This window comes from Heteronotia binoei, chromosome 11 (genome assembly GCF_032191835.1).
Source record: "Heteronotia binoei isolate CCM8104 ecotype False Entrance Well chromosome 11, APGP_CSIRO_Hbin_v1, whole genome shotgun sequence".
NCBI classification, from domain to species: domain Eukaryota; kingdom Metazoa; phylum Chordata; class Lepidosauria; order Squamata; family Gekkonidae; genus Heteronotia; species Heteronotia binoei.
The window spans coordinates 65,748,232-65,761,922 of record NC_083233.1 but is presented as its reverse complement, the minus strand read 5'-3'; the positions used below and the strand labels follow the sequence as shown (position 1 = coordinate 65,761,922).

Genomic DNA, 13,691 nt, shown 5'->3' with positions numbered 1-13,691 from the left:
GAACTAAATAGGAGCCACTGTTAAAAACAAACTTAGCAATAAAGCATACTTAGCATTTAGATAGCTCTTTCACCATCCTTCCCATCAATGGTCTTGCAGTAAATCTTGCATATAAATAGGCAGGGTGCGTTATTTAAAATATTTAAAGGCCACACTTCAAACAAGGACAGCTAGAGAGATTCTTTCCAATCGCCTATAATTAAAACAATAAAACATGCCAGCCGCCCAATAACGATTGAGAAGACTAGCAAACAGAACAACAGCGAAAGCTCTGAGATACTTCAAACAGGCCTGCTACATCAAGGGTCAATAATAAACCATTATCATTTTGACAAAACAACAACAACACCGGAGGCAGAACTGACTGTCAATGAATGAGGTTAACAGGGAGCTTGTGGTGCCCAGCAGACCCTCTAGCCGCCTCCCAGCTCCCTGTGAGGAAGCCAGTCTAGGGACATCCTACAAGGACACTTTAAATCTAATACCAAAGGGGAGGCAAAGCTCTTCCACCTTCCCCCAAGGTTGCTGCCACCAGACTGGTATTTTTTACAGGGCCCAATCCACCCTGGTTCCCCTGAGGAATCAATAACCACCAGATAACCAAAGAGATGCTTATGGCATTCACACCTTCTTCTGAGTAGGGCTGACAGGCACTGGTCCCTTTGCAAGCCACTGACACCAACCAAAAGGTTAACTAATTTTTATTCTAACAGTGCAGGCATTTTCCCAACACCATGAAACAAAATTACAAAAAGCTTTAAAAGCCGTCTAATTACCTTGACCCTCAGGCCAATTGTAGAGCGCTAAAAAGGTTCAGAGTTCCACAGGCACTCCCTTCTGGGATGGTCCGGCCAAATCCATCAGGGTTCCCAAAAACACTCTAACTAATCCACAACTCCTTGCCTAAACAACCAGCCAGAAGACTAAAGCTAGGAGGAAAAAAATCTCCTCTTTTACTAGCCCACCAGCCTCTAATTGGCAATCAAGGCCTGATACCTTGCAGCTGGTGGCTCTACACTGAGGCTTACAACAGAAGGTGAAGAATCCTGTAAAACTTAGGGCAACTTAAAACTTAACGCTGGCACTACAGAACTCAAGAAAAGCCAGAGAAATAAGCTTCATCTTTACCTGACGTCAAAAATTTCACAGATTTTGCTCGATGGTAATGGCTTCTGGTGCCGGAACAGAGAAGGGCATAAGAACAGCCCTGCTGGATCAGAGCAATAGTCCATCTAGAACAGCGTCCTGTCTCACATAGTGACCAACCAGTTCTTCTGGAGATCCAACAACAGGGCATAGAGGCCGAGGCCTTCACCTAATGTTTCCTCCTGGCTCTGGGATTCAGATTAGTGCCTCTGAATTGGGAGGTTTCCCTCAATTATCCTCCATTAATCTATTTAATCCCATGTTAAAGCTGTTTATTCCTGTGGCCATCACTTCGTCACTAATGCCACATTTTAATAACTCCCTATATAAAGTAGAATTTTTTTTGTCCGTCCTGAACCTACTGCCCATCAGTTTAGTTGGATGTCCTTGAGTTCTAGGACTTTGGGTAAGGGGAAAAAACATTTCGCCTCCAAATGTACAGACTCCTGTAAGGGTCAAGGCCCCTTACAGAGCAGTGGCTTAATAATCTAGACAAGGATGCTCCTTTTCTTCTGGTGGGCGCTTGCACCTTCTATCTGGCAGGGGCCTTTAAACCATCATGACTGGCAGATATTCTCAATAGATGGAGATGCAGAAACAAGTCTTCATCTGTTAAACTTCTGCCTGCCACCCTAGATACAAGAAACACAAGAGCTGCAGGCTTGCTGTTGTTCCAGTGCTTAGAAAGTATGTGTTCTACCCCAACAAAAAATATCATCTAAAATTGGCCAGTCTTCTGTGCCTTTAAAAGTCTATACAAAGGGCAGACACTGAACCCCTCTCTGTGACAAAACAAGGAATTAAAAGGGCTGCATACTTGCTTATTTATTTACAATATGCATAACTTGCCTTATCTCCATGGACTCAAGACAGCTAACAAAACAGTAAGTTGCTTGGATGCAACAGCAACACTACAGTCCATTAACACAGTAAAAGCAGTGTACAGATTCAAAACACAGTGTTTCAGTTCCACACAATGACAATCCTCGCATGCAAAAAAGTAGCGTATCAGGGAGAAGGGTTCTAACCCAACCTTATTCCTGATATCCCAGTATTCTATGTCCAGGGAAATTATTTACACAGAGGAACATAAAATCATTTCAGCTCAACTGTAGCCAAAACTGGTATGGCCTAAACAATGGTTTTTGACATAAATGAGCGGACCCCAATGGGTGCTTCTATGTCTGTTTGCTCTGAGGTAAGTCCCCTTGGGTTCAGCATGGCTTATTCCCAAATAGGCCAACATAAAAGCTGTTTAATAGTTCCCTTTTCATTTTCTGGTCAAAGTCCAGCTTCTTTTTTTGGCTGTTCCTCCCAATTGCTTAATTATAGCCTCCTTCTGACAAATCTTTTCACCTGAAAGGTTACTTTCACTTCTTCCAGATAGCATGACATAACAGCCCAACAAAATTCTTTCCAGCACTAGAGAGATGGGAGATTTTGGTTAAGCAGTTATTTTGTCCCTGCTCCTTATTCTGGGATGACTTTCCTAATCTTTTGATCAGTTGCTGCCCTTACATCTGGCTGATTTATTTCCTGTCATTTAGATTTCTCTTTTGCTTGAAATTAGAATAATACAACAAAAATCTAGCAGCACCATAAAGAGTAGCAAAATATATTTCAGAACAAAGTTCAAGTCCAGTGGCACCTTTCAGATGAACAAAGTTTTATTCAAAGTATAAGCTTTTGTGTGCACTCACACAGCCCACTTTGTCAGATAAGTAAGCTTGCCAGCCTCCAGGTGGGGCCTGGAGATCTTCTGCTTTTACAACTGATCTCCAGCTGGCAGAGATCAGCTCCCCTGGAGAAAATGGCTGCCTTGAAGGGTGGACTCTATGGCATTGTACCATGCTGAGGACCCTCCCCTCCAAAACCCCGCCCTCTCCCAGATCCACCCCCCAAAGTCTCCAGGCTGGGCAAACTTACAGATACATGATGAAAATTATACTTGGCAATTTTTGTTTCCCCCACATATCTAACTGACAAAGCAAGTGGTGACTCACAGAAACTCATACTGAAATAAATGTTGTCAAGTCTTTAAAGCTGCCACTTGGTTTTTGTTTTCTTTTGCTACAAATTATATATACTTTTAAAATGCTCCTTTAATGTTTTGCCTGTTTTACGTGAGTTGGGGACCCTACCTTGGGGACCCTATATGGGTAGAAAGGTAGCACACAAATGTTTTACTTTTAAACAGGCCTCAGATTCAGCAGGAGCTCACAGGATCGCAGTTCTTGAACCTTTCTGAGGGTTCCCCCTCTTCCTCCCCACCTACCTTGTCCATTGAATAGTAGGCGCAGCTGCATAACAATCCCTGTATTAAGAAAGTGGGCAGCCAGCCAGCCACCAGAGGCTTTGCCACGCCCCCAGCAGCCCTCATTAACCCCTGGAGAAGCCCCCCCACCCTTTCTCCACTTCTTATGTGATTTTGGGTGGTTAGTGGCTTTACTTGGGGTGGGGTGGGGGCTCTCCTTTCTTGCATCGGGTTGCTTTCGGCTGGAGGAGCATATGCTAATGAGTTACACTAATGAGCTCCGCCACCTATTTTTCTACAAAATGACCTCGGCATTTAAAAAAATAAATGATGACCAGCTACTCCTTTGGAATTAAACAGAATACACTTGCTGCTTCCTTTGATGATAAAAAGCCTCCCAGCTGTCAGTGACAGACAAGAATTCGCCTGACATGTCTACGTTAATGAACCAAAGAATGCAACGTTAAAAAAAAACCATAAAAGGTGAAATTATTTCAAAACATAGCAAAAAAAAAAAGTAAAGAGCGCCTATAAAGAACCTACAAACTGCAATAAAACCCCGGAAGTGTCTAGAACTCTGCGAGTTCTATCTCTATGGCAGAGCGAATAAGTACGGCAGCAAAGCCTTAGAGTTAGAAAACGTCACATATATACATAAATAAACTTCCGGTAACCAAGTGAAATCCAGCTACCCTGGCAATGGGTTCTTAATAGGAATAGCGGCTACCGCTCTAGGTCCTGCATTTTCTATGGTAAAGCCCACCATATCTTTCATTGGAAAAGTGGGGAAGCCGGAAATGCCCATAGCATGTATGTTTCTATCTCGGTGAGGGGTCCAGGATCTCCAGTGCAGCCCCTCCGATCGTCAAAATTAATTTTGTAAAGCGCACCAACTTCCCACGCAAATGCCGACAGCCCTTTCACTAGAGAGGTCAACGTCTAAAGCTTCTTCCGCAAACACCGATCGGAAGTGACGTAACACTCCGTTAACAAAAAGATTACAACGGATAAACGTTCCTATATAATCTTTAAGCTATCCTCAAGCAAGCTATTTTTAACATTTTGCTTACTTTCCCTTTCTTAATTCGAAACTAACCAATTCACAACGGAGGAACCTGAAAACACACGCGAGAGTCTCCATGGGAACACTCACTTCCGGCGATAACGCTCTCAACGGACTCCATCCCATAGAGATATCGAGGGAAAGAGCGACCCCATCCTCTCAGAAGTCCCCCCAAAATGGCGGCCTTCAAAAATACCGGAAGCAGCTGTAACGTGCCGCTCTAGCCTTTCCCTTTCTTGCCTCCTCTCCCATTCGGGACTCGGCCCTTCCCACTCTCTCCCTCGCCCCCCCCCCGACGCTCGCCTCAGGCAACCAATGGCTGCTTCGGAAAGGCCGGCCGGCCCCGCCCAGGCCCTGATCAGCTGATGGCTGGCAAGGTCTGTTGACAGGAGTAGCCTCCGCGGCAGGACTCGGGGGTAAGAGGCGGCGGGGCAGGTGGGGGAGGGGAAAGGAAGGGATGTAGCTCGGCGGGGGAGGGAGAGGAGCCACCCCTCCCTTGCCGGCTTGCCTCCGACCTGCAGGGGAGTGGAAGGAAGGGGAACCCGGCCCTGAAATGGGGCGCTGGGCAAGAGCAGCAACAGCTACCCGAGCCCTTGTTGAGCTCTTCCTCTGACTCTCCAGGCCTTCCGGGGAGGCTGGATGCAAAACATGGGGGAGGTATTTGGCAGCGGCCTTTTCACCTCCCTCCCTTCAAAGATCTGCTCAGCCCAGAGGGGTGTTGCCTTAAAAAAAGTGAGGGGGGAGTTGGAGAAACCTTCGGGGGAACTCCGAGGAGAAGGTGTGGATGATAAGGGGGGGGGGGTAGTTTTGAGAAGTTAAGAATCCAAAGGAGGCGAGGGAGGCGATGCAATAGTAAGCAGTGGTCGCATGAGTAGACGTGCGTAGGGGGAGGAATGCAAGGGGCCAAGCTCTGGGGTTGGGTTATTTATTTACTTATTTTTAATAGCAAGAGGATCCCTCAAGAATGGTCTTGGAAAGAGACTGGAGGCTTCCATAAAGGAAATCTAAAGAGGGTGTGAAGATAGTGTCGAGGACATATTGAGTCAAATAACAGTAGCAAGGGAAAGAAAATGAAAATGTCATTATCAAGGGAGGGAGGAATTGCAAAGTGGTTTGTTCGGGTGGCGGGGGGGGGGGGGGGTCTTTTGCATTATACAGTTGCTTAAGCCCTTCTTTAAGAGCATGGCCTGAGGGAACTTGGTTAGAATTAACTTCTGAGTTAATGGTTCCAGGACTGTGCTGTAAAGTACATGCCCCCCCCCCCCAGCTCCCACTTCCGTGTTCTCACTTCCTTGTCCCCTGTTGTTTCCCCCTTCAGATGTAAATCCAAATGGAGCAGTTGGGAATCAGAGGCCAAATAGAGCTGTTAAGACAGCAACAGCCTTGGGGGAAGCTGATCAGGTTAGGAGGTGGAGAAGCTGAGCCTCATGTCTTGCTGTTGAAGAAAGAGTGGACCATTGGAAGGAAAAAAGGTGAGGTGGAGAAGATGTGAGCAATTTTGGGGGGGAGTAGACCTGTGGGAAAAGTTAAGCAGAAGGCAGAGTTGCAATTGATCCATTCCCTGTAGAGTTTTCCACACTAGCAAAGAGCAAGGAAAAGCAAATTCTGTGATGTTTTGAGCAATCTGGGATTTGCTCTGTTTCTGTGCTTTGGGTGTTCTAATACTACAGGACACAGTGCCTTCCTCTTTGTTTCTAGCTAGCTTCTGTAGTTTGGACAAATGTGATGCATCTGTTTTTGTTCCCTGAACTGTTGCATGTTTTATTTTCTTTATGCAGCCTGTTTTCTCCAAGAACAAAAGTTAAAGTCCAGTGGTACCTTCAAGATAGGGTTGCCAAGTCCAATTTAAGAAATATCTGGGGACTTTGGGGGTGGAGCCAGGAGTCTTTGGGGGTGGAGCCAGGAGACTGGGGGCGGAGCCGAGAGCAAGGGTGTGACAAGCATAATTGAACTTCAAGGGAGTTCTGGCCATCACACACACACACACCGGTATACAGAGCCACGTTGACTTGGAAACATGCTACACTGGAAACTCGCCTACTTGGAAATGAAAGCTTTGGCTGCCCAGCAAAGCTGAGGGCAACTTCGCTCAAACTGAGGGTATAGACCAATACTGTGGGGTCTTGTGAGCAAAAATTCTACTTTCTACTGGCATTAAAGTTGCGAACTACTGCATAAATTAGTTTTCTCTGGAGCCATTTTTCTTGAGCTAAGACAAAAATGTGTGAGCTGGAGGTTAAAAAACTGTGAGCTAGCTCACACTAACTCAACTTAGAGAGAACACTGGTACAGACCAAAGGATCCCAGCTCTGTTCTGCTTTGACCAAAGAAGGCTTTTACAAGTCTGTTTCCCTCAAAACCAGAATGACTCAAATCACTTTGGCAGAGATCAGAAGGAACTTGGAGATTTCACCCAAACTGACCTGAGTCATTTTGATCATAAGGAAAACAAGAAATAAGGTCTACTGGCTTCTCTGCTGTTCCCTTCAGCTGGGGGTGGGGGGAGAATGGTTGTGCTGGTGGAAAAAGAAGGTTCCCACAGGAACCATACCAAGGAGCCAGTAAAGAAGCAAGCCTTGGGGGGCTGCCTTCTGGCTGCTCATGGCACTTAAGACCCCACTGGGATATTTCCAAAAACTGGGGGGGGGGGCACATGCTCTCCAAGGCCTCAAAATAGCAACTGGCAACAACAACTTCTAGTAAGACATAAAACCTGTATTTAAAAAAAACAAAACCAGAAGGATCAAAAGAGAACACAGCCATAAAACCAGCTGGCGCAAACAGCAGATTAAAACAGCAATACCAAAGTCCCAGAAGATAATACCAGTGCCATAAACAATGTAATTACGGAATAAAGAAGCATTTGAAGATGGGAAGGGGATGAAGAAACCCACCAAAATCCCGAAAACATCATTAGCCGCCATTTTTCAAGACACAGACCAAAGGGAATCTGCAGTTGATTTGTTTAGCATATTTCTGCGATGCATTTTCACCCGGCCGGGGGGGGGGGGGAGAATTTGTCCAGACTACGTCCCTGCAGGGGTTTAACTGGAGTGGCAGGTATTTACTTACATTTTGCTATCAAGAACATCCGCAGGGGCTCTGGCTCTGATGCCTTTTCCAAGCTACAACCTGAGGCAAGATAAATAGTGTCCTTTTTTTGTACCCCCAGGGTGCCACTTCCAGAAGAGTGTAGGCAAAACATATCCTCTCATCAATGCCAACTTACGGTAATTGTCCTCCCTTGACCAAAAGGAAAGACTAGTAGCAACTCATTGAGTGGGGGAGAAGCAACAACAGGGTGTGGGGCCAGGCTGGCCAGCAGGTCTCATTGCTGGCTTCCATCACAACTTGCTCAGAGGAGACCCTCTGCCGCTCTCCTCGGAGCCTGTAACTTGGGCCGCAGCGGCGGCAGCACTGGCGGCGGCTGCCGCTTGTGTCTGTGCCCGGGGCCAGCCCGGGCCAGCGGCAACAGCGGCGGCGGCGGGACTGGCCCACTGGCGGCGGCTGCCGCTTGTGTCTGTGCCCGGGGCCGGCCCGGGCCAGCGGCAACAGCGGCGGCGGCGGGACTGGCCCACTGGCGGCGGCTGCTGCTTGTGTCTGTTCCCGGGGCCGGCTCGGCCCGGGTCAGCAGGAACAGCGGCGGTGGCGGCACTGGCCCACTGGCGGCTGCTGCTGCTTGTGTCTGTGCCCAAGGCCGGGCCCGGGCCAGCGGCAGCAGCGGCGGCGGCGACACTGGCGGCGGCTGCCGCTTGTGTCTGTGCCCGGGGCCGGCCCGGGCCAGCGGCAACAGCGGCGGCGGGACTGGCCCACTGGCGGCGGCTGCCGCTTGTGTCTGTGCCCGGGGCCGGCCCGGGCCAGCGGCAACAGCGGCGGCAGCGGGACTGGCCCACTGGCGGCGGCTGCTGCTTGTGTCTGTTCCCGGGGCCGGCTCGGCCCGGGTCAGCAGGAACAGCGGCGGCACTGGCCCACTGGCGGCTGCTGCTGCTTGTGTCTGTGCCCGGGGCCGGCTCGGCCCGGGCCAGCGGCAACGGCGGCGGCAATGGCGGCGGCTGCTGCTGCCTGTGTCTGTGCCCGGACCGGCAGCAGCGGCGGCGCTGGTGTTGCTGCGGCGGCCCTGTGAGGGGGAAGCGCCGTCCCTCCCCCCCCCCCGCCTCCAGATTTTTGGAGAGCGGGAGAGGAGGCTGCGAAACCGGGGGTCCCCCGCCAGGGCGGGGGATTTGGGAAGCCTACTTCAAGACCAACAAAGTTTTAACGTACAAGTTTTGTCTGCATGCACACTTCTTCAGATGCATGCACACAAAAGCTTATACCTTGAATAAAACTTCGTTGGTCTTAAAGGTCCTTCTAGACTCAAACTTTGTTCTGCTGCTTCAGACCAGCGTGGCTACCCACCAGAAACTGCCTAAATATATGTTGGAACTCCGTTTTTTTTCTGGTTTTTTATTAAATGTTTTTGGAACATGGCTAATTTTCCCCCCCACATTTGTGTTTGTTTTTCATATTTACAAAGTGTACCAGACAAAATAACACATGGAGGAGGATAGTTCATCGAAGTCACAAGTTAAACTCTTGTTAGCATTTATTTTGCTACGTTATATAGGAGATTTAGGGTTGTCAGCTTTAGCATGGGAAATCATTGGAGGCCTGGGGATGGTGCCTGTAGAGAGTAGAATCTGGGGAGGGATTTCATCTAGAATCTGTAGTGCACTGCACAATCATAGAGTTGGAAGGGACCTCCAGGGTCATCTAGTCCAACCCCCTGCACAATGCAGGAAATTCACAAATACCACCCCCCCTCTGAAATTCACAGGATCCACATTGCTGTCGGATGGCCATCCAGCCTCTATTTAAAAACCTCCAAGGAAAGAGAGCCCACCATCTCCTGAGGAGGGCTGTTCCACTGAGGAACCGCTCTGATTGTCAGGAAGTTCTTCCTAATGTTGTGCCAGAAACTCTTTTGATTTAATTTCAACCCGTTGGTTCTGATCCTACCTTCTGGGGCCACAGAAAACAATTCCTCTATTCGGAGTTTGCCCTCTGAATCTGCCACCTGCTCCAAGGGAACTGATCCCTGTAATCTGGGGATCAGTTGTCATTCTGGGAGGATCCCAGGCCCTGCCTGGAAGCCTACTTACCCTTCACCTTTCTGTTACGAAAATAGCATTCATGGTGGTTTAAAAAAAAAAAGTTATAACTGAGAATTTGATTATGCTTCTGTCATTCTGCAAACTGTGAAGTTGCTGAATTACAAGTTACTACAGCACTCAAGACAGTGGAACCTCCAGGGCTTAACAGAGATATTGGGTTCTTAACTCACTACACATGCTAAATCACTCAGTTCTTGCTTCTGTTTATAACTGTTTTATTATCTGTATGCTAATTTGCTGTTATTTACAGGTGTTGCCAACTGCTTCAATCTTAGCTGTACTTATCACTCAGTTACTTATGCATCTTCTCTAATCAGCCCTTCCTGGCAACTAAATCTACCTATATCTAATGGTTGAGGAACTCATGTTTCAGTGTATCTGAAGCAGTATACATGCATTCAAAATCTTATACCCAAAATTAAACTTTGTCTGTCTTAAAGCTGCCAGTGGACTCAAACTTGGTTATGTAAGCCAGAATTATTCAGGAGGCCTTTTTTGTAAAGGCAATAGGGCAAAATTTTTCAAGAGGGAATTTTAATATATGCAGTGGAACTGTGGACTACAGCATTGTATATAGTATGTGTTGTGTGTTTGACTTGTGTACTATATTGCACTCCCTTGCATTGTCTTTTACTTACATAACACAATTTTTTCTGTTATTTAACGTATCATGTCTAATACTTTTTGCTTGGTTTCAAATTTCAGTAATTTTACTCCGATTTCATAGCTTATGAAGGGCATAATTCAGTTGAATGTATTTACTTACTCTGTGTCATGCACTTTGAGTCTGAGTGAGAAAGATGGACTATAAATAAACTAGCGGAAAGAATTAAAACACTAAAATCAGCAAAGAGCATCTATCATGTATTGGAGTAGTAACCATGCCTACATTTCCAGAATCCCTTCTGTCCCTCTGATTGGGTAAGCAGAATAGGAGGGAAAACTTGCCCAGTGAAGAACAGAGGGGGGTGGGACCTGAGAGGAAACAATAAAAGGATCAGCTAGAGAGGGAGGGTTGTTCTCTCTGGAGAGGCTGCAGTCAGGAGAGTTCTCTCTGGAAAGGCTGGAGCTGGAGAGAAGGCAGGAGGAGGGTTTTCTCATCCATGGAAGGGTGAGTAAGTTGGAATTAAAAGAAGGGAATGTATAGTTAGTTGCATCAGGGCTTTTTATTTTGTTTTGTACCACTTTTACGGTTTCCATGTTCACTATTGCACTAAAAGTTACAACCCACTTGTTTGTTCTTGAGCACTTACAATAAACTTATTGTAAGGGTCTGCACATATCTTCAGTCAGAGATAAAAGGTGCTTGCTGAGAAGGAAGACCGGGATCAGGTAGGTGCTCTGGGCCCTCCCAGGCAGACCCTTACAGAGTGGAGGCAGCCAGTAGGAGGCCCTCTATGATCCCCTGCTTAAGTCAACATCCAAAGAAAGTGCACTTATCAATCCATCAAAACCTTTGGTATAGTTATATGATCGAGCTGAAATTTATTTTCACTTTGTAAAAAAACCACCATAAAAATGAAACAGAGAAATCAGAAGCATTATATAAACAGGAAAGGGGGAAAAGGCAATTAACTGAAGTGTATTAGACTGAGACCAGTGTCAGGTGGGCAGCTATGTTGGTCTAAAGCAAAGTTTGAATACAGTGGCACCTTTAAAACCAACAAAAGTTTAATTTTGGGTATAAGCTTTTGTGTGCATGCTCACGACATCAGTTTCATCATCATTGAATTGCCCAATCCTGGGCTTGGCAATGTACATAAACTAGAATAATACAGGAGTTAAAATAACTCAACAGAAATTAAAACAACTTGACAATAAAGATGAAAACAGTAAAAGTTTCAAAAATCTCGATGGCATCCTGCTAAGAATGTTGTCAAATAAATGGCTTTGGTCTGATCACAGAAGGTACAGTTCCTGCCTCCTTAGATCTTCACAGCTCAACTCTTTGGTCTTATCCTGCATTCCATATCCTGCAATCTTTGATGGCCAGCTGTCTATTGGTTTTTGTTGGATAGTTAGAGGCATCTTGCCAGACGCTCTGTTAGAAGCTGCAAGTGTAAAAAAAAAACACCTTTGGGGGATGTTCTGTGTGTATGTTGATGCCTACATTTGTTTCATAGGTTGCGACTTATCCTTTCCTGGCAACAAACTGGTGTCTGGAGACCACTGCAAAATAACTGTGGATGAAGAATCTGGTCAAGTGTCACTGGAGGATACCAGGTCAGCTTTGCTTGAACTCTTCCTGCTTTCTGCGTTGTGTTCTGTTAGAGAAAATGTCTTGGTTAGTGTTCATGAGATGATGGTCCTCGTAGTACTTGTTGGCCTGTTTTTCTCTCTTTGACCATGTTGCATACGAAGAGCCAGTTTGTTGCCCTAGCTTCCCCTTTGGAAGCCTGGGAACTGTAGTTTCATGAGGGCCTTCTTGCCAATGATCCTTAAACTCCTTCCACTGTGGTGCAACTTGCAGGCTTGGTCAGTGGGGAAACTACAACAACTGTACTGGCATTTAGGATGCCGTTATCTCTCTTTTTAAAAAACAGCAAGTGTTCTGCAAACCTGGGAAGTGTGCAAGATGCATTCTTGTCTGTAGGTAACTATCGTTCTAGATGTTTGCACAGCAGTACCGAGTTTGCTGTTAAATGAAAATTTCCCAGGATTACATCTGATCTCCAGACAGTAGTTCAGTCCCCCTGGAGTAAGTGGATTCTTGCTCTCTGTTTGCACACATTGCACACATCTGTTTGTTTCTTGCTTAACCTTGCTCCCTGTTGAGGTTGCTTCCCTCCCAAAACTCCACAGGCTCCATCCCCAAATCTCCAAAAAAATTCTCATCCCTAGGGTATATACTAGTGGCCCACGAGGAAACATGAGAAGAAACAACTTGGAAATTTCACCCCTCCCCCCCCCCCCAAAAAACGCTCCCCTTCCCAGAATTTTACACACCCCTGGGGTTGCAGCTGGCTACTTTTACCTCTTTAACTGTCAGCTGCTTTCAAAATCCCATGCTTCTGAAGCAGGCTGTTTCAGTTTTGCTTAGTTTTGTTCACTTGGTTAACCTGCATAGTCACTTTCTTCTGTATACCTGCAATTTCTTTCTCCCACCCCCCACCCCCGCCCCAATCTGTGAGTATCCTGCTTTTGAAGCTGCTATGATTGACGTATGAGTCAGACAGTCTGTTACTGGAGACTTTAATGATACAGAACAGAGCAGCCAGCCCTAGGAATGGGCTGTTTTGCTCTGTTCCAGCATCAAATATAGCCAAATGTCTGTTGATGTTAATTATTTGTCCCTTGCTTTTGGCAAAGCCGAAGGTGTTTAACAGTGTTTTTTAAAATGCATACAGCAGAAAGAAGGGAATTTTAAAATTGGAAAGCGAATGGAGCATCATAGCAACGTGAGGTTGATATTCTTAGCTGAGAGTTTACAGAGTGTTTTCTCTTCCACTGTTTCTCTCTGATTGGGGAATTCCATCTTAACCTCAGTGCTCTTGTTACGACTGGTATTTTTATTTGCGGTTGAAGACTTAGTTTGCAATCTTAGAATTTTAAAAGCGGGGCAGTTAACCCTGCCCATGTGGCTGCAAACTTCGTACATTGTCTTCTCCGTGCAGGAGTTCTAGCATTATACTACTCTAATTTCAGTATCATAGGGTTGGATGTTTCTAGCTGCTATCCTGACTGGAAGCCAAAGCAACATTATGTCATCTAGGGGCAAATTTCCCTCTGACTAGCAAAGGGTCCTTTAAAGAAAAAGCATCTCTCAGGAAACAGCTGTAAACAGAGAAGGAACGAGAATGCATATGGCAGATAGAGCTTCCAGTGGCTGCTTCCGCTTAGACACACTTTTCCATATAGCTCTCACTAATGATGCAGCAAAGCATCCGTGTGGAGGTTTTCCCTTAACGTTTCTTTTCCTTGGCCCTTGATAGCTACCATTCCACCCTCCCACCGCGCTACCAGAAAACGTTTTCAGACTTTTAAAAAATCAGATAGTTATATCATTGTAGCCTTATAAAATGACATTCTACTACTGCTGCCTAGCTTTTGATTTAAAAAGTAAATCTCCAACCTTTTT

At 46.2% G+C, this 13,691-nt stretch overlaps 1 protein-coding gene across 1 annotated transcript in view; it reads left to right on the top strand.

Annotated features, from left to right (window-relative positions):
* Positions 1-4,680: 4,680 nt before the first annotated feature.
* CHFR (checkpoint with forkhead and ring finger domains) overlaps positions 4,681-13,691 on the top strand; it is a 38,328-nt gene continuing 29,317 nt past the window's right edge. The window contains exons 1-3 of the mRNA XM_060249795.1: positions 4,681-4,879; positions 5,782-5,935; positions 11,737-11,836. Of these exons, the coding sequence (XP_060105778.1) occupies positions 5,794-5,935; positions 11,737-11,836 (242 nt within the window). The 5' untranslated portion in view covers positions 4,681-4,879; positions 5,782-5,793. The remainder of the gene's footprint in view (positions 4,880-5,781; positions 5,936-11,736; positions 11,837-13,691) is intronic.